Source organism: Choristoneura fumiferana, chromosome 10 (genome assembly GCF_025370935.1).
Source record: "Choristoneura fumiferana chromosome 10, NRCan_CFum_1, whole genome shotgun sequence".
Classification (NCBI taxonomy): domain Eukaryota; kingdom Metazoa; phylum Arthropoda; class Insecta; order Lepidoptera; family Tortricidae; genus Choristoneura; species Choristoneura fumiferana.
In genome coordinates, this window is record NC_133481.1 from 8764175 (window position 1) to 8785647 (window position 21473).

The 21473-nt window shown below is 36.4% G+C and overlaps 1 protein-coding gene across 1 annotated transcript; it reads right to left on the reverse strand.

The window, feature by feature from the left end:
* Positions 1 to 489: 489 nt before the first annotated feature.
* On the reverse strand, positions 490 to 15992 carry LOC141431745 (uncharacterized). The gene is made up of 3 exons (XM_074092922.1): positions 15879 to 15992; positions 5196 to 5331; positions 490 to 621 (listed from the first exon to the last, which is right to left on the reverse strand). The coding sequence occupies exons 1-3, from the start codon at positions 15881 to 15883 to the stop codon at positions 490 to 492; spliced, it is 273 nt and encodes a 90-aa protein (XP_073949023.1). The 5' UTR covers positions 15884 to 15992.
* Between the last annotated feature and the right edge of the window lie 5481 nt (positions 15993 to 21473).

The following is a 21473-nucleotide window of genomic DNA, read 5'->3' on the forward strand; positions in this document are numbered from 1 at the left end:
AAAGTCTACAGTATATATCCATTAATTTCTTGAAACTCTAGGACTGTTATTTAACACACAATCCTCGAATATCCACAACTGAGTCTAGTGGCAGGATCAAAAACGTCGAAATTGGTTGCTAGTTCCACGAATAAAATAAAAGAACGAGAGGCGAGTTGTGACCTACATGAACGACGTAGGTAGTAGTGTAGTACATTTGTTTGGATCGTCCAAATCTCGACCAAATGGTGTTAGACCAATTTTATTGGAACCGCGAGACCGCGAATGTTTTCAAATTAGTATCTCTATCCGTTTTGTTTCTTTTAAAGTAGGTAGTGAAATTTGTTTTTTTTTTCGTTTATCGTACCCGCTCCGCTTATAATTGGAATAGTGTCGTTCACCGTTCCACCAACATCTCAGTGTTGTTTATACGATCAACATGAGGATCTGAACTCTCGGTTTTCAATAGATGTTAGAAATTAAGATTGCCGTACACCTGTATATATATTATCAACATGAACATGAACACAAGCCGTCACGTAGTTTGTCACCAGCAGGGCGCGCTCCCAAGTCGCAGTATAGGTACTGGGCACACTTTATCGGGTCGTGGTGCAGAATCCTCCGCCAGCGAACATGCGGTTTCTAAAAAAAAAACAAGTTCGTATTTTCTTAAAAAGGCAGGTAAACGAGAATTACAGTGGAGGGCATAAATATATGTATACATCGACTTTATTTGACGTCTTGGTAACTTACATGTGCTTGACTGTACCAATTTCACCTAGTAAGTGATCAGATTGAGACACCTGCGCAATATCAGAGGGATTAGGTATGTATGGGTTAGGCGATGCATTGCCAACATAGAGAGGATAGAATGCGTTTTGTATCGGTAAGTTCAGCGACTGTCTTACCATTGACTCCGGAACACGACATGCGGAGCACAACAGAGTTACATGGCGTCGGTGAGATTGCCAAAAATAGCGCAATATTTTTCTATGATTGTGGATTTTCGGGTTTTTTTTAGCTGTAAAAATATGCAAGTTGAAGTAGCAATGGGCGGGCGACATCGCTCGAAGAACAGATAACAGTTGGGGGTGAAAAGTCCTCGAGTGGCGACAATGAACCAGAAGACGAAGCGTTGGAAGATTTCTCATTAGGTAGACTGAAGACATCGTGAGAGTTACAGGCAACCGGTAGATGCAAACAAGTGGCGAGAAGTTTTTGTTTTTTGTGTATATAAAAACCGACCGAGTCATAATAATAACCTCATCTTCACTTTTTTGACAAAAAAATTCTAACCGCGAATTTACAGATATTCCGATTATTTGATTTTAGATATTTTTTTAACTGTAAATTAAATACCTACCCAATAAAGGTTTGATTTCACGTATCAGTAACATTATTTTGAGTCACAAATACAAATAAAACCGAAATACCTTTTACATGCTCAAATATGAAATTGGAAGAATGTAAACATACCTAATAAAGCAGATGACCTAGTTAAAATAAAGCAAATCGAAGCCATTGCTTGACATTTCTGTCAATTTGCCACAAAATGGGACAGAACAATTGACAACCTTTGAGATTAGGGAAGGATATAAAGTATAAAGAAATATTTTTTTATCAAACGACCTGTATATGAGCTTTCGGTACGGCGGCGTTAAGCCCCAGTATTACCCGATTAATTAAGAAGCCAAATACTTAATTACGTGTTAATAATATTTTGAAATTTAATTAATTATGTTACCGAGGACTTGCTTAAATCAACTTGGAGGGTGTTTCATCAGGGCCTTCCGTCGCTCCGGTGTGTATTTATTTGTTGTTGTCCCGTTTTTAGAGAAGTCGTGCTCAGACGTTAATTTAGAGAAGTGTTTTTAAAGAAAACCGGCCAAGAGCGTGTCGGACATGCCCAAGATAGCTATGGGTCCTACGTACATGGGCTTAAGTGTAAAATCCTTACTTTACAGGACGGGCTTTCAAAGTCAAAAACTGTCGTACCTCAGAGATGGTGTATCCGAGACTTCCAAAATGTGGCACACTAGCTAATAGTACTTTGTCCTTCAACCACAATGAATAAATTTTAATAAAATATTTTGCATTAAAAGTTATTTTACGACAATTTCCAGGAAATAAACTTGTGTTCAAAAAGACAGTAAAAAGATCTATGTGGTTCTTTGGCCCATATATCTTTGGTAAAAAGTTCGTTACCCACTTTAGACACTTGGAGAAATTTTAAAAAAGTAATACAATCACATTTCGATGTAGCATCGGGGTAGCGGCGTTCCGCTTGACGTACAATGGCCTTAATGGCAGTTATGCCCACAGATAAAAAAAAACGCCCGGGATTTACCGCGTAAAAGTATCAAACGTATCAAACGTACGTTACCTTTTACGTTAAAATTGCATCTAGTTCGGCCATTTTGCGTCAATGAAAACTCGAAAAATAATTAAATAACAGTGTTTTTTTAATCCACTATCTAAATATATATAGTTTATAGATACCTATAACGCACAACTCTAAATTGAAAAAAAATCACTTTGGCCCTTATACATAGGACCCATCGAGGGTTCCGTAGCCATTACGAAAAAAAATCAAGTAATATTATGTGCGTTATAACACAATTAAACCACTTACTACAGTCTTAAAATCTATTACCAGAAAAAGAGCGTATATAAATATTTATTTTTGTAATTTAACTACAAAACTAAATAGCGGCTTTGACAAGACATCTGTACTCAAATTTCATTGATACATCTTGTAGTTTTCGAGTAAAATGCCTGTGACATACAGACGGACGGACAGACAGCAGACGGACTTGACGAAACTATAAGGGTTCCGTTTTTGCCATTTTGGCTCCGGAACCCTAAAAAGAAAGAAAAAATAAAGAATTCTTTCTCTCTTTAGAAGTGTTATTCAAATGTTTTTTTTTTCATTTACTTAATGGTTTATTTATGAAGAAGAAATAAAGAAAGAAAATACATTTAATTAACGCCATAAAAACAAACATAGAACAAATACAAGACATACATGACGCTAAACAGGTCCCCACTCAGCATAATGCCACGGCAAGCCGTGGCGCTGATTTTCAGTGAGGACCTTATGATTTATTTGCCGCTCGAATACCTACTCTGAGTTTATTTATATATTTAAGAATTATGAGTATGGTCCTCCATGCGTGGTTTATTAAGGATTGGCATTATAGCACTTACGAAACGCCAGTGTTGCCATGCGTGGCGCGCTTGACAGAGCCTGAGATCTGGACGCGGGAAAAGCGATCGTCAATTTTCAGTTTGTAAAAGAAGTCTGGCCCGAGTCGACAGTCTCAGGAACTGTTACGCGTTTCTTTATTATTATCTAGACTTTTCCTTAAGTTACTGTGAATCGTTATGATAGTTGCATTTCTAAGATTTTAGAGAATGAGTGTCGTATTGTTTTGGTTTTATCTTGAACAATTAGTGGACTTTTGTTAGTTCTTGAAAATAGTTTCATTCTCTGCCCGAATCTCACTTATTATGCCCACATTGATCATGTCAGGGTCGGATCCCGAATCTCTAAGTCCTATCTTACGACATATTTATAAATTACCTAGAAGAATCTCATGAGGCTTCAACTCCAGGTCGCCTCTATCATCTGAACGCATGCCAATACCATAACTATTGAGGAGTTCCTTCCCGCGGAGCTGATTCTAGCCGTACCACAAGAATTACACTACCAGATTATAATATTGTATTGTCACCGGATTTCAATCATCATCCCAGCCCATATACGATCCACTGCTGGGCACAGCCTCCTCTCAGAATGAGAGGGCTTGGGTCGTAGTTCCCACGCGGGCCCAGTGCTGATTGGGAATTTTAAATACACCATTGAATTGCTTTGCAAGTTAATACAGCTTTTCTTCACCGTAAAGCTTGTGGTAAATTCCAAATGTAATTTTGAACATGAATTTCGAAAAACGTAGAGGTGTGAGTTCGGGTTCGAATCGACAACCCTCTGCTTGAGAGGTCATAGGGCATTGTTTGCAATGCCACGACTAGAAACAAATTGATATTATTTCCCGCAAATTTTTCTAAACGTGATGCGGTCTTCTGTTGGTGAAACGCTGTTGTTATTCTAGGGGTGAATTAGGGTGCAGGCAAAATAAATGTTACGGGCTTTATGGAATACCGTTTTCAAATCTAAAACATTAAATTCATTTCAGACCATTGATGTTGATTGGTATAAGACAAAGGTTGACCGAAACAGTAAAAATATTAAACCGGGATTGCGTTACGGTATTTCGTCATAAAAAGTCCGATTCTATTATTACGAAAACATGGTCATGGAAAAAGTTTTCAATGAAGAAGTAAGTAAGCAATGCATAAACTTTATTCTAAACTTTCTCTTTGTTTATGTTTCCTCAACGATGCCTGTTGAGTGACAGAGTATTGTTCAAGATGGACGTTTTCGTTTCAATACAATTTCAAAGTCTCAAGTTGGTCATGAAAATAAATAATACGAGAATGTGTTAATATAGTGCAACTTTTTTCGTAAACTGGTGATTTTTTTGAGTTAGAGACATGCACTTATGACATGCCAGGGCTTTCCTAAGAAAACTTTTATGAAATATATTGTGCCATAAGCCATTGTGTAGAGCTTATTTCCGCGTCTTCGCTCTCACCCATGGATCCGTAGAGGAAAAAAGAAGGCCAGTTTTTTATTCCGTAGTCCTTTCGAAAAATTTCTTCTTAGCTCATTTCTATACTGAATCCTCGAAGATTGTGTGAAATTCAGGCTCCGCATTTTCTGTCGGTCGGTCGGTCACTTTACTTTTCATTAGTACAGATTAAAGCGCGCTAATGTTAAACGTAACGATAGTTATAAAACCAACGTGAAAAGTGTACAATTATATTGGAATAAACGGAAGCCTTGACTAAAAGTAGTCAAGGTTAAACTGTTTAGACACTGTTTTGTGATGTGTTAGGTTAGACTGTTTCGAACCAATCTGTGGTCTTTTATCAAAAAGCACGTTAATCGTGTCGTGTCAATCGACTTCAACTAAAAACCAGACTTCAAATAAAAAAACCGCACTCAAATCGGTCCACCCGTTTAAGAGCTACGGACAGACAGACAAACAGACAGACAGACACACATAGCGCTCAAACTTATACACCTCTCTTTTTGCGTCGGGGGTTAAAAACACACTTGGGCTACCGTTCATCATCATTGTTAAAGTTGTTACCGTATAACTAGTGGCATTGGCATCTCTTTTGAAGAGTAACCGGAGCAGTCTCGGGGCTGTCAGTGCTTGGTAGTCCTTGACCAGAAGGTGCAGGCTGTACAGAACTCCAAGCATAAGTCCCATTAGTATTATCAACCTGGAAATAATAATTGGAACTATTATACATAGTTCAGTAGTTCATCTTGGCCTATACTTCGTTTTTTTAGCATTAGAAATAAAGTAAGCGATCTTGACGTGTCTTTTTATTGAAAAACACTTTTGAAAAATAAGTCACATCAAATATGTAAGAATTAGCAAGGACATTATGATCTACATGCTTTTGGTATCATAAGTAATAGTTACCCTTTTTTTTAAATACGTTTTTCAATAAAAAGACTCGTCAAGATTGTTTTCTTATGCTAAAAAAACGAAGTAGGTATATATACATTACATTTCAGGGCACAGGCCTCTTTTCAGAATGAGTGCCTAAGTGAGCCGAATGCGGTTAGGGGATTTCACAAACATTATTGAATTTCTTAGTGTGTGCAGGTTCACCGTAAAGCTTATGGTAAATTTCAAATATTATTTTGCACATAAATTAATTGCATACTCGTGAAAATATATGTTTTATTTTGATGCCACAGTGCAGTCTTCATTGCAGCTTTATTATATTACTAGCCTGCTACCCGCGACTCCATCTGCGTAGAATTCGGTTTTCACTATCCCGTTGGAACTATGAAATTTTCCGGGATAAAAACTATCCTATGTCCTTCCCCGGGACTCAATCTATCTGTATACCGAATTTCATGTAAATCGGTTAAGTGGTTTAGACGTGATGAACTCACAAACAAACAGACTTACAAACTTTCACATTTATTAAATTAGTGGGATGCGCAGCTGTTTTCCTTTACAGGTCGCTTTTTTCAACCGATTCTCGTAAAATTTAGAAAGCAGATTCGGTGAAGATAATGTTTTCTTGTCAAAACAAATAAAAATTAATATCATGGGACACGACACCAATTGACCTAGTCCCAAACTAAGCTTGTACTATGGATACTAGGCAACGGATAAACATACTTATATAGATAAATTACATACATATTAAACATCCAAGACCCGAGAACAAACATTCGTAATATTCATACAAATATCGCTGCCCCGGCCGGGAATCGAAGCCGGGACCTTCACCAATTGAATTGAATTTATACCAATTGAACCAGTCCCAAACTAAGCAAATCTTGTATAGTCGAGCTCGTATACTTTTGAGCAAAAATTTGATCATAAATATGAGAACACGACTATTGTCAACGCTTAGAAGTGTGTTCAGATATTTTTGACTGTCGCCAGCGGCTCCGTCCGCGTACAAACGTTTATCCCTATCCCGCGGGAAATATGCAATTTTCCGGAATAAAAGTGAAAAGGTAACAATAAAAAACCGGCCAAGCGCGAGTCAAACTCGCGAACCGAGGGTTCCGTACAAATTATTTTTAAAATAATTTTTTTAAGTAGGTACCTATATGATGTGAATAAAAATTTAAACTTTTCGCAATTTTTCTTATATCAGTGCTATAAGACGTTGCTTCGTACCAAATTTCAAGATTCTGAGTTCACGGGAAGTACCCCGTAGGTTTTAATTTCCTTGCAAATGTCGAAAATTTGCAGCATAAACGGCTGTATCTTTTGATTGCGTTGCCTTAGAACTTTGATTTTTCCACAGCTCCGAGGGACAGCAGACCTGAGTATTTGGTATAAATTTCAGCCTTATACCTCCACGCGTTCCTGAGAAAAAGGTTCTTGACAGACCGACAGACAGACAGATAGACGGACAAAAAGTGATCCTATAAGGGTTCCGTTTTTTTCCTTTTGAGGTACGGAACCCTTACAATGAAACAGACCCACAATCTTTCGTATTTATAATAGATATTAGTGAGATTTAATTTTTAGTCAGGAGTATAAGAACTCGACTGTACCTGCTATGGTACTGGGCAACGGATAAACATACTTATATAGATAAATACATACTTACCTTAATTCTATTAAACAACCGAGACTCGATAAAAAAAATGTTTTATATTTTTTGCAATTTACATTTTCTTGGAATAATTTCAAAAATGGTGGTAGGTATGCCACGGTTCTTCAAAACACAAAAATATCATTATGAAATATATTTCAGCCATTTCACCAGGCATATAGCTCATAGAGCCACTAGCATCAGTATATAAGGTGCTAGAAAATTAGGAGCGGATATTTTATTGTATGTAATGTGTATGTAATTAATAACCTAAGAAACAATTATACACATTAATTATTTAAGTATTGTGTGGTAATAAGTATTTTTTTTTGTTTCATACAAAAATACCATTCCGTTGCATTAACATTAACTGTATTTTTATTAACAACGATGCAAATAATCGATCCTCAAAATATCTGCAGATGCTGATTTTCTAGCACACTGTATGGGTATATTTTTACAAGAATAATGGTAATCATCAAAGTAAGCAAAACTTTGTTTTAATTAGCCATTTCTAAATCATAGAACTACGGTGTTCTTGTTTTATGAACGGCCATCTCAGACAAAGCTTTGCCTTCATAAACTGCTTTTAACAGCTTTGTTTGAATTTTGTTTTATCCCGGTATCTTTTAAGAGAAATAAGAGAAGATTAGCCTGTTGCCCGCGACTTCGTCAGCGTAGAATTTGTTTGTACTTGACTCTTGGATGTTTGTATGTATTTAAGTATATTTATAAACTTATCTATATATGTATGTCTATTGCGTACTGATAAAATTGAACCAGTGTGATCCCGGTCAATAAGAAGCCCAAAATTTAAAAGGCTTTTGTATGATTCCGAATATAGCCTTGCGAAGTTTTAATGAATGTCGGTTTAAAATGTTTAATGGTTTCTTTACGAAAATGATCATTTGCGTGGGTTAATTTTTTACGATACTTTTTTTATGTAGGTAATCTGTGATATTTTCTTTTTTAGGTTTCATTCTGCGCGGTCTAAATTGCTGTAAATAATTCTTTAAAACCGACCAAGTAGGAGTCGGACCGAGGGCTCCGTACAAATTTGTGGGTACCTAGCTAAATGTACTTAGTATGAGATAGATGTTTTAAATACCATACCTAGACTTCTCAAGGGTTTTCTCTTAATTTAAAACTGTAGAACTTTTTTCTGTACTTTCTCCTTTTTCTCAAATGTAAGGTTCCTTAGTGTCGGAGCTAAGAAGGGGATAGTCAATTTTCGCCTATTTTTATGCGATCTTCTTTTATTTGAAAGCAGGTTTTCTAGCGATGGTTCTTAGATATGTTTTATTAAGTTCAGCCGTTTTTGAGACAATGTTTTTGAAGTGCCATGTCGGGGGTTTTCCAACTTTTTGTTCTAATTAATTTTAGAATTTATAGAAGGTGTTAATTAAATAACTGAAAACCAGAAAGTAGTTTGCTTAGAATCGTGAGTAGAATCGATTACACTATGTTTTAAATTAGGTTCTGTTTGTGTTTTGAAGTAAAGATAGAAATGAAGTAGAATTACTGACTTAGCAAATCACAAAAATATCTTTTAAAATAATAAAGATATTCAAAAATAAATTTAATCAACTTACTTAAAATGAAAAAATGTTTTTGGGGTGTCTGATGTTTTCAGTTATTTAATTAAAACCATGTATAGGGTGCCCCTGACCGCGGGCACAGAATGGATAATGCCCATGGGGACTTTAAATGCAAGGCATTGCGTTTCAGTTATGCGAGTAGAATCGAACCTTGTACTTAAAGCCAACATAGAGAGAGGGCTTTTGTATATAATTAAGATTCTCAAAACAAGCCCTTTCATTTGATATATGACACGATTATAGTTCACGAATATTTATTTTTTATTTATTTTCTAATTTACCCTCAATGACCGTAAATTGCAATTGAATCGTAAATTGAACCGAGGGTTCCGGTCTAGATAAAGGCACTTGTCTCACCGCCAGCGAGGAAACGATTGGCTATCGACTATTTTCTCGCTCAAGAAACGAACAAAAGATATAAGATCCTGTGTGAGTAAAAGAAACATATATTAATAATTGATCGCTGGCTGTTCACACTGTCGGCGAGAACTCGCTCTTACATCTTTTGTCGCAGCGACAAGAGCTATAAAACTCGCTGAGCTATAGATACTCGCTCAGCGATGTCAGCTTGGCGACCGCCCCGCACGAGCGAGTCGAGTGGAGCGAATAATCGCCCGTCGCACGCGAACACTCGCTTACAGCCGAGCGACAAAACTACACTCGTTTCTCGCTGCTCGCCCACTCGTTTCTAGTTACTCGCTCTACTCGCTTCTCGCTCATCGTCGGCGGTGGGACAAGTGCCAAATACTCAAAGCTTCCGGTGCGCGAATCAGACTTGAACTTGTTTTTTTTTTTGAACATAACGATATAGATATACAAGACAATAAATAACAAATACCAACGTTATTACGAAAACAAAGAAAAATAGAACCACTTATTTATGAATTTTTATTAATTCTTTACTTTGTGATACTTACATTAACACGTTTGGTTTTATAGTGCAATAAAAAAAGGAAATACAATGATTAAAGAAAAATATAACTAAAATAACCTATTCTAAACCTAAAAACCTATGTTTATTAATAAATATTTTATGTATCTCCCAGGTCGCTACTACTTTTTTTAAATATCTTGGTATATAATGTGATATGATGAACTCGCAGATTTTGGGCTGGACACGTCTGTCGCATGCACCCACAGAGGTGGGCTCACACAGTCACTTGGTGGGCACCGGGGGACGGCCGTCGACGGCGAGGCAGACCGAAAAGGAGATGGCGGGACGATTTAGACGCGTGTGCAAGGGATTGGCCTGACATTGCGCTGAACCGGGAGGTGTGGAGATCAAGAGGAGAGGCCTTTGCCCAGCAGTGGGACACTATTGTAGGCTAGTTAAAAAAAATAATAATAATTTGAAGCAGCAATTAACAACTTGAACTCTAATAACAATAAGATTTTCTTGAAAAATACACCATATTGAAATGACGTTGGTTCTTTCTTTCTTTCTTTTCTAAGTAGCATCAATCAATTTTAAGAAATGAAAGAGTTTTCTTTGCCACCAAATGACGATAATCCAGTTGGCTACGGGTTGTTCCATAGCCCAGAACAAAAAAAATCGTCTATATTTGTTACCACCACTGTAATCAGTTACACCTATGTTTGCAAATAAATCACTTTGACTTTGACTTTATGGATGTGTACATGAAAAACAGGGTCGGTATTTCCAAACCGGTACTATCCGGGCCGGTAAAGAATGTCACCTGTCAAAACGAACGATTCAAAGACACGTAAACTCTCTTTTAAAGATTTTTGTTCTGGGCTATGGAACAACCCGTAACCGACCGTACTATTGTAATTTGTCGGTAAAGAAGTCTTTTTTTTTTTTTTCATTAATTGATGCTACTAATCTGTTTATTTTTGTTAATTAGAAAGGTTATTCCTATCGATACAAAAAGTTTCAAGCGTTTCTAAAATTATTTATTTATTTATTTTTATTCGACTTAATGGCAAACGAGCAAGTGGGTCTCCTGATGGTAAGAGATCACCACCGCCCATAGACAACTGCAACACCAGGGTATTGCAGATGCGTTGCCAACCTAGAGGCCTAAGATGGAATACCTCAAGTACTAGTTATTTCACTGGCTGTCTTACTCTCCACGCCGAAACACAACAGTGCAAGCACTGCTGCTTCACGGCAGGATTAGCGAGCAAGATGGTGGTAGCAATCCGGGCGGACCTTGCACAAGGTCCTACCACCTGCAAAATATCTTCTATTTCCCATTGTGGGGTGTGTATGTACCTACCTGGGCGAGGCTTAGTTTTGCCGGCTTCACTTTGCCGTTCGCAGAACTCTGTTTTCACATTTCATGTGACCTGAGATTCGTATGTTGTACTAGCTGCTGGATCTTTTATCAAGTATTATTATCAACCTCACAAAAGATCCCGCCGTACCTTAACCACTACGTAGTACCTTACAAAGTAAACTATTCATCATATTCTCTATGAAAGGTGCTAGCAACGAGTACATTGGGGACCTATGGGTCTAATATATTACTTACTCGCACCCGCAAACAATGATTTACTGACCACGATCCATCAATTTTTAATATTTACTTTTACCGTAAAAAATACATATTACAGGAGAAAAAACCGGCCAAGAGCGTGTCAGACACGCCCAAAATAGGGTTCCGTAGCCATTATGAAAAAAATAAGTAATATTTTTCTAAGGATTTCGTTTTTTTTATATGGAATCTTCCAAGTTTAGGTATATTTTATACCTTAGGCTGCTATTTACTCTTAAACTACTAATAATTCTGCAGCAAACTTAGCCGTTATAGTTTTCCTTGAAAGTTTGATAAATTTACTACCGTTCTGTATTTTTCCAAAATTTTCCACTCACCGGTTTAGATTTTAGAGAGGGGGGGGGGACGCTCGATTTTAATGAAAATTTGCACTTTAAAGTTGAATATTTTGCAAAAAAATCACTGAATCGAAAAATTGTTTTAGCAACCCCCTATTGATTTTTAAAGACCTATCCAACGATACCCCACACTACAAGTTTGGATGAGAAAAAAAAAATCACCCCCACTTTACGTCTATGGGAGGTACACAAAAAAATTATTTTTGAAATTTTTATTGTACCGTTTTGTCGGCATAGTTTACATACATATTTGTGCAAAATTACAGCTTTCTAGCATTGATAGTCCCTGAGAAAAGTCGCGGACGGACGGACAGACAGACAGACAGACATGGCGAAACTATAAGGGTTCCGTTTTTGCCATTTTGGCTCCGGAACCCTAAAAACGAAAGATACCGGACCTTTTCAACTTTGTCGGAGTTTATTACATTCTACAGTACCATCGAAATTACGAAAGTGAAGAAGGGACTTTAATTGGGTTTGCTGCAAAAAGTAATTTTAGATTTAAGATGAGAATATTTATTTATTTATCACATAGATTTTAAACAGAGTACAAAAAGTTTGTCTGTATTCATTTCTAAATTTTAGCATTTTTTGTCGTCATTTAATCAGAGTTATCAAAATCAAAAATAATCTATGACATAAGACAAAGTGTAATAAATAAAATTGATAAATTTGTAAACCGACTCAGTTGAGTGCCAAGATACAGGCTCAGCCTAGTTTGGTACTCACCAGATACATCTGTTATATTGTAATTGTACGGTCAGCGTACATTAATGTTACTAGGCGCGCTACGCGTGTAACCCCAATTATCGACACTGCTGTCATATAGCTTATTGGGAGGGTGCGAAGTACTAGGTGGGGGTGACGAAATCTATCGCAGCGCTTATGGTGGCCTAAAGTCATACTCATATGAATCTGTCATTAACAAAGCAATTTGTAAAGACCTAATTATTGAACACTGTCCCTGTTGGGTTTTAATTCCTCTACATCTCGGACATGTCCAGCAACAATTTTCCTTATGAAACGGTTTGTGGTTGAAATTTTATATTGAGTGATACTCACAAAACCGGTCTTCAAAATGATACTCATTTTGTTCTGAAAGCGATATTTAATTTATTACTAGCGATATAAGAACGATTATATAATTTTACTATTATTCAAAGAAACCAATAAGATAGCTTTATCTTTTCGTTTTACAGTAAAAGTACAACTAAACATGAAGTAAACAAACCCTGACATAACGAAAATAAAACGAACTTTTTGAATAAATTTTACTTACCTACCTCATTTAATTTTAGTGACCAAAAATGGATTCACAACCTTTTGTCAACCCAAATCACGGTATCACAGTAATTTTGTATTATAACTTAATACGTGATAGGTTTGATTTTTGTCACAATGTCGCGATGAAATTACAAAACGTCAGAGCATCAGAGCCATAAAAGTTGCGGACGCTAGGTGGCGCTGATGCCAATAGTGCATATCTAGCTTCCTTAATATTGCTTAAGATTATTTGAATCAATCACGTTTTAGTTTTCTAACCGCGAACATTAACATTTGTATAGACATTTAGTCAGTTAGATTAGTGATTCAACCTAACATTATAACATTTGTAACATTATTTAACATATTAATTAAACAGTTTTAATTCTAAACACTTTCTTTTCACGTTTCGCAACAACCAAGAAGGGTACTGGTAGTATATCGGTTCGTCGCGTGCTACGAGTATAATTAAGGGTCGCTGCCCTTAAGTAATAGTGGTCATTTTTAGATAAATAAAAATTATTCTTATTCTTATCATCTATTAGAAAATACTACCCACTCTCCAACTGGGAGCGATTTTTATAATGAGCGGGGGATTAAAAATATTAAAATTATGGTTCTGTACCCAAAAGGATACCCAATGCGAACAAAAAACTAAAAAAATATTACCACTAAAAAAATATTACCGTTAAATAAAAACCGTATTTATTTCGGTACGGTGGTACGGAAACCTTCGAGTCCGACTCGGCTTTAGCCGGTTAAGAAGATAATGCTTACATCAGAAATCTAATTGTATAATTCGATGTTTGCCTTGTACGTTTGATCCAGGCACAACGCCGGTCCAAGACGAGGTGAGTGTTTTCTCTGTTCATTGCGCGGTCGAAATGCTCGCCCCACAGTGGTTACATTCAATCACACGCAATGAACTATGAAAACGCTCTCTGCGTCGCGGTTTCGTTTAGTTTTCGCTGGGCCGTAAATACGATGATAGTTCCTGTTCCTGGTGTACCTCTATATCTGTAACTGTTATACGACCGGCAAGGACCGGTATAAAGAGAAAACGAGAGTTTAGTCAAAGGATATACTTATTTGTAATTTAAACACGGTACGCTGCGGAAATTTGAGCTTTAACTTTGACGCACAAAGCAGTTGTGATTAAATATATGTACATAGGTATTTCACAGCTTTAAAAATATGGCTTCTATATGATTTTTCTTTGTAAAGTTGTAGTATTACAAATTGAGGTGTTAATCCCACTAATATTATACATGCAAAAGTTTGTAAGTCTGTTTGTTTGTTTGTTACCTCTTTATGTCTAAACCGCTGAATCAATTTAGAAAAAAATGGTATACCTACAGATAGTTTGAGTCCCGGAGTAGGGCATGATATATAAATAAAAATCACGGGACACTTCACGCCAATTGACTAGTCCCAAAGTAAGCAAAGCATGTGATACTAGGTACACACTTAAATAGATAGATACATGCTTATATACAAGACTCGAGAACAAACATTCCTATTTTTCACACAAATATCTGCCCCAACCGGGGATCGAACCCGGGACCTCAAGCTTTGTAGTAGGTTCTCTAACCACTTGGCTATCCGGTCGTCATGCTGTTGCATTATAAACAACAGTGCCAATTTTTGTAACTCCATACCTAGTGGATGTGATTACGAGATTTTATCTCGATCCCAAGGGAATGTCTACAAGGTGGTAATGAAATAACTGAAAACCTCACACACCAAAAATATTTTTTTGATTTTAAGTTAGTTGATTTCATTTACGTTTGAATATCTTCATTATTTTAAGTGCTATTCGTGTGTTTTGCTAAGTTAGTAGTTCTAATTCATTTCTAACTCTACACTCATAATGTAGTTGTCAGTTTTTAGAAGAAAATCACACATTGGCAACAAAACGGCCAGTATTAAATTATCTAATTAGTATGCAACCTCGCTAAAATATTTAATTGGCACCTGTTGCAATCATAACTTTTAGACTGGGCACATTAAAAAAGGGATTTAAAAACACAAACACAACCTGATTTAAAACATAGTGTAATCGAATCTACTCTTGATTCTGAGCATACTACTTTCTGGTTGTCAGTTATTTAACTAACACCTTGTATATTACAAATTTTATCGAAATCCGTGCAGCCATTCTTGTGTGAAGACAAAAATTCACGTAGGAATTCCCGAAAAATTATATCGTGCTTTACATTAACGTTGCATTAAAAAAAAAACAAGCCAAATTTTATGACTCTGAGCCAGCGGTTGTTATTTCCAGATTTTTGTCCCAGTACCATGGAACATTGAGAAAAAAAGTAGCCTTTGTTGCTGTTTTATGCCAGATATGCATATGCTATGTATCTTCATACCAAATTTCATGCAAATCCAGCCAGCCGTTTTAGCGTAAAGGAATCGCAAATATACACACATTCTCACACACACAACTTTCGCATTTAATAATATTAGTTGGATAAGTATTAAGAAAAAACTATGTTAGACAAAATAAACCAGTGAAAAATAATTAATAAAAAAAACACGTATGCCGTGGAGTGCCTTGTGATGATTATAATAAGTTGCTATAACTAAGTGCTCCTCTCATTCACTCAAAGGTTGACTGGTAGTACCTTTAAGGGAATAACTTCGCCTTTGTATTATGTATATCAACGGTTGTAAATTGGCTTCTTCATTTATTTTTGTATAATAAATGTACGTAGGTACTCCAAAATACGTGATATTATATTTTTTTTATATTGCATCTGTAATCATAGAGCGCTACAAAGCAGATTTAAGTTATGACACATCAGGTTAAGTAAATACACTAGAATAAAAAATATGTTCCAAAAAAAAACTTACTTATATCCCATTACTAACACTCAGCACTTCACTTACACGCGACCAATCACTGGCCCACAAGTACGGATCGCAAATGAAGATGTTTGAAAAAAACCGCCATTCCACATTGTACTTACCGCATATCTGGTATCACACGTCCAAACACAATACACCACTTAGGCTCAAACAGTGCGAGAAAATTGTGAATTCTCAATCGGAGCGTATAACGTTGTAAAGAGGGGGAAAGTGGTTTGTGAGCTAAGGCAGCGAGCTGACTAACGTTTCCTTTAAAGATTATAACCAGTAGACAGTCACTTTATCCCCCTAACTAATGTTTGTTTCTTCGGCATTGTTACGTCAATGGCACGTAATACATTGCGTGATTGGACTGTTTTAATTTTGTGTGCTCCAGTTCAAATGGCCGACATGGTAATGGTATGCCGCGCACTAGCTACTTTTTCAAGCGCGTTATGCCAAATAGCCTCAAATATAATTGTTTTTTGTTGCAAAATGAAGCGTCCAAACAAACCTGTTTTAGCTTAACCGATGTTGTCTATGTTTACAGAATTGTTTGTTTAAATAAATAAATATTGTTCTTTAATTTCTTCCAAAGCTTAAAAAAACAGAACAGTCAAGAAGTTATGAATCGGAAACAAAACACAATTCAACTACTCGTTCGTTTATATAAAGTTTTGGGCAACCACTCAATAGTATCTTAGAGGTAGATAATATGGATGTGCAATAATAGCAACTGCCAACTGTGTTGCCAATTAGTCATGCTAAGGTTTCCTTTTCAGGGTTCTGAACCTGCCCAAAGGGTGTAATGGAACTTTATTACAAAGTATATAGACCATCCGTCACTTTGTCATAGAGCTGTATCGTTTAATCCATATCATGTATACTGGCTTTGTGCACGACATCAGCGCCACCTAGCGAGTATGAGTATTAAACGTACATGCTATGATAGTCTAACAACTGGTAGCATGGTGTACGGTTGTGTCACTCTGAAGATGAGCTCTGGTTGAGTTCGATACGCGTCAGTGTAGTGTGGTGGTGGTGATAGATGGGTTTGTGTGATTTGTGTGTGTTCTTACAGTGTGGAGGTGGAGGAACTGCATGAACACGCATATTTTGCATAAGCTTAGCTATCGTAAGGTCGCGGGTGAGCAAGGAAATTATTTTAGTTCATTCAAAATATATTATAAAATTTAATTTTATTCCAATATTTCTCTTATGCTTTCCCGCCTTTTTTCATTAATAATAAACTGCAGGTGTATTTTTCCACCGAAAACACCACAAGCTATTTCAGACCCAATAGAAAAAGTCCAGAGTTCCAACAAAATATCTGTACCGGCCATTAGACTTGGCTGAATACGACTTGTGCCAACATTTCCATGGCCTTTTTAACTTAAAAAAAAATCTGACAGTCATCAAATCAATCAATCAGTCCATGATAAAATATAATTTATGGGAATTCTTATGGAATTTAGACAAAACCCAGAATTTCAGTTTCACTGCCGGATCTAATGTTTTACACGTGCGAAGCAGCTGGTAAAGTCTAGTATAAGATATACTTGGTCGTAAACACTGTCGTATCATGCAGGCTAACTTGGTCGCAACCCCCTGAATACAACCCAAGGGCCGTTTTTTGCGTATGCATATGCGCCTGAGGATGTTATGAGTTCTTGCGCGTACTGCTGCGGGCTGCACGCCACCCACATGCAGCTCAGAGGGGCTACTACGAAATTCGGAAATCGAGGGACGGTACGATAGGAACTTCGATTTTCGAATTTTGTAGTAAGTATGCTGCGTGGAAGAGAAAGAATATAATGAAAAACATTGCATGTCGCACGGCCGGTACTGTAATTACCTACGCACATTGACTTATTAAAGCGTCTTCGACTTCGGGCTTTTAATAGACTCTCGTTTGTAATTCCTTATTTACCTCTGTTAAGTCACAATGTACCATTATTTTCAAAGTGTGTACGTACGAACCCCGTTGCGCGAGGCTCGACCAGCACTTGATGGCTTTTCCGGGTACTCAAACATCGAACTGAAAAATGTAGACAATTCTAACAAAGTGGCAACGAGTCCGAAAGAAAATGCACAAGAACTGCAAGCCGAGCGGGAATTAGTAAAACGCTTGTTCTAGATTTGCAGTTCTTTGTTCCTCATTGTTTACCTAGATATTTCTCTTCCACTTTCTCGCCTTCGTATCTAGGTACTTACTTTAACGGTCAGCTACCTAAAAATGTCGTTCGTGATTTATAAAACTGAGTAAACTAGCGGAAGAATTCGCAAATTAAATTTGATACAAATTCAAGGGCTTTCATTTGCACTTATTGTGATGTGCCTAAATTTTATATCATGTATTTCGTCTATTACGACTCAAGTCACGATGATACGTAATTATAGCTAGATTTTGCTTGTCAATTAAGGTTAAGGGATTATTTTTCCCACCCTTCATAAGTAATACAATACAACAATATATACTTTTTCATCACACTTGCTGGTCAATGATGTTACCCCATGCCTGTATACTAAAGGACAATGGCCTTCAGTTTTTCTTCTCAAGGGAGTTATGACTTTAGTTTTAAAAAGTAAGTAGGTACGTCATTTCAGACTAATGAGGTTTTAAAATCAGTCAACGTTTTATTTACATCTTTAAAAATTAGCTAAGTATAACACAATTTTACACCATAATTTTTTCCATGCATCATGAAACTTCGTTAGTTAAATTTTAATTTTATATCAAATTGTTTTGCAATAATTTTAGTAAATATTTTTTTAGCATGTTGGAATAATTTTAGCACTATCTATGGTAGACGACTCGAAAAAAAATGACAATCGGGGGGCTACTACGCAATTCGAAAATAGATGTTCGTGTCGTTTTGCTGACGCAATAATTAAGAGGGACGGTAGGTACGATACGAACTTCGATTTTCGAATTTTGTTATTGCCCCCTGTATTGGCGGGTAGCCATTATTTTATTCAATTATTTTCTTAGTCTTTCTTTTGCCGAGTTGTGAAGTGTTTAGAGACAAAATAATTTTATTTTTTGCATTTTTTTCCTCGCTATGTGATGAAAATCATTGTGTATATCCCGGGCCGTAAGGGGATTACAAACTCGATTCATTAAAAGCCCTCGGCCTCCGGCGTCGGGCTTCTAATAGACTCTCGTTAGTAATCCACAATGCACAATGTACTATTAAAAATGAGAAATTTTAGGAGATTTTATTTAGTTTCACCTATCCCCTTCTCTGTGTCTGTCTATCTGTAATCAAATCTTGCAAGTTAAATTTGACCAACTTCCAGTAGTCATTGCCTTGAGATTTGGAATACTTATGTAAATCTAGTAGTGACATCCTGGTAGTCCAGCCGTGATCGTCTCAGCAGAACGGAACTCTTTAACGGTTAATAAGTATCTCGACTTGAAATTTGGTATGCAAATGTAGTTTGGGTGACAATGCAAGTAGGTACGGTCAACAAAAATTACCTACAGTCAGCAAAAAAAGCTTGTATTAAAAATGATTTTTTTATGGTTAGGTTGCTTTTAATTACATATACTTATTTATTTATTTCGTAGATCTCGGAAATAGCTCTCACGATTTTGATGAAATCTGCTATGAGGGTTTTCGAGACAAACAATCAATCAACCAATCTAGCGTTTTTAACCCCCGATGCAAAAAGAGGGGTGTTATAAGTTTGACCGCTATGTGTGTCTGTCTGTGGCACTGTGGTTTTTTTTAAGTATGTTTCATAGCGATGGTTTTTAGACATGTTTCATCAAAATCGGTCTAGCCGTTTTTAAGATATTGAACTTTTGTTTGATTGACAAAAGAAAAACTATGTTTTGTTTCATATTTTCTGATAATCTATCTGACTGACTAGAATAATATCTTTTTACACAGGGAACTACAAGTAAAAAGTCCTGAAAACGTTCACCTGTGTGTTCACTGTTCATTCATAATTTGAAGATATTTTGTATAATACTTTCTACCTCAGAATGAGATGGTGCCGTAGTTCCCACGCCTGCCCAGTACGGATCGGGAACTTCACACACATCATTGAATTTGCAGGTGTGCAAGTTTTCTCACGATGTTTTGCTTCACTGTAAAGGTCACGCTATCTTTTTGCCGCTATTAAATGAAATTAGTGGCAAAGTCAGAGTTCAAATTATGCCCGTAATATTTCCCATCAAAGCAATATTGATCTTAGGCTACTCTATTAGAAAAGGCAAGGCATCTAGTAGCCTAAATTAATTATTAAAACCTTCCTTTTACTTAAGTTGAGGACATTAATAAGGCAAAACAAGCTGAGAGACCAAAAGGTTCCGTACCGAAGATTTTCGTGGAACACACCAACTTTTAGTACTTTACTTATTTATATCAACTTTGTATAAGTAGTTCTATTCAATTAAGGACGCATCTTCTTCCCATTTAGTCAGTATTTCATTAGCTGTGGTATTTTCTAGATGGAGTCGATTTCTGTTAAAGAAGTGAAAACGTACACAATTTTACCTACTCAGTTGAAATCTCTTGTTTCCCGGGATGACTAGTTTTATCATTTTGGCATGGAAAAACATCATTGGCGAGCAAATGTGATGAAAAAACATGCACGCACGTGTACAAAGGTAGTGCCACGATAGTTAAAGTGAATGATTACACACACAGCTATTATATGAAGGACTGATTGCATAAAAGGGGAATAAATTAAATGAATGAGTGACTGTCAATATTCCGCTGCCATTACAAGACATGTTTGTTGTGTGCGTGACCTTAACATTGGCACTAGGTACCTATACGATTATTTGAACTTACAAGTTTACTTTACTGTTGATTGAAAGTAGGTTAAAATTCTTAAGAAAACACGACGAGAAAACTACGAACTATAATTTTCATTATGATCTTTTTTCGTGTGCTTGTTTGTTATTAAAAAAAAAGTTGAAAATATGATTACTATTGATTACTTTATAACGGCAATTTTTAAGTTAAGTATTAACTTTAGACTGGTGCACGGGTTCAATGATATTTCTACATCAATCAATGGTGCGTACCTTTAAGTAGAGTCATTCACGATGCCGCGTGCCGTGGTTCTTATTATTATGTCATTAATGTCTAATTTTGACAAAATCACGCGTCTTCTTGGATGGTGGGTATAATATACCTACAAATAAAAAACCAAGTGAACATTTTGATATTTTTTTCTTAATTCAAAGTAAACAAAGTCGCTTTGTTAAGCTTTGTTATTTCGGTAGATTATGTACCCAACAATGTACGTAGTTTTAGCCGACGGCTTGGTCCGAGTGGAATACAAGTTTTTCCCTATCATTAGGAAACTTGTATTTCCAGGGATTAAACATTACTGTGTTTCTGTTTTAGCTTTTGTTTTCAATGGTGGGTGTGAAGTTACCAATCCACACTGGGCCCGTCCGTGTGATGGGAACTAGTGGAAACCTATTTTTGATACCAGCATATAGTTTCGTAGTAGTTTATTCGATAACACGGACTAAACTAAGTTGAAATGCTTTGTTGGTTTCGCTATTTTGGATAAAAGTTATTAAAATAGTTTTTATGCTTAATAATTTACCTTTAATTAATTATTAATTAAAAGTTAAAGTTGTCTTTAATGAGTTAATAAATAAATAAATATCACGGGACAATTCACACCAATTGACCTAGTCCCAAAGTAAGCTTAGCAAAGCTTGTTGTATTATGGGTACTAAGCAACGG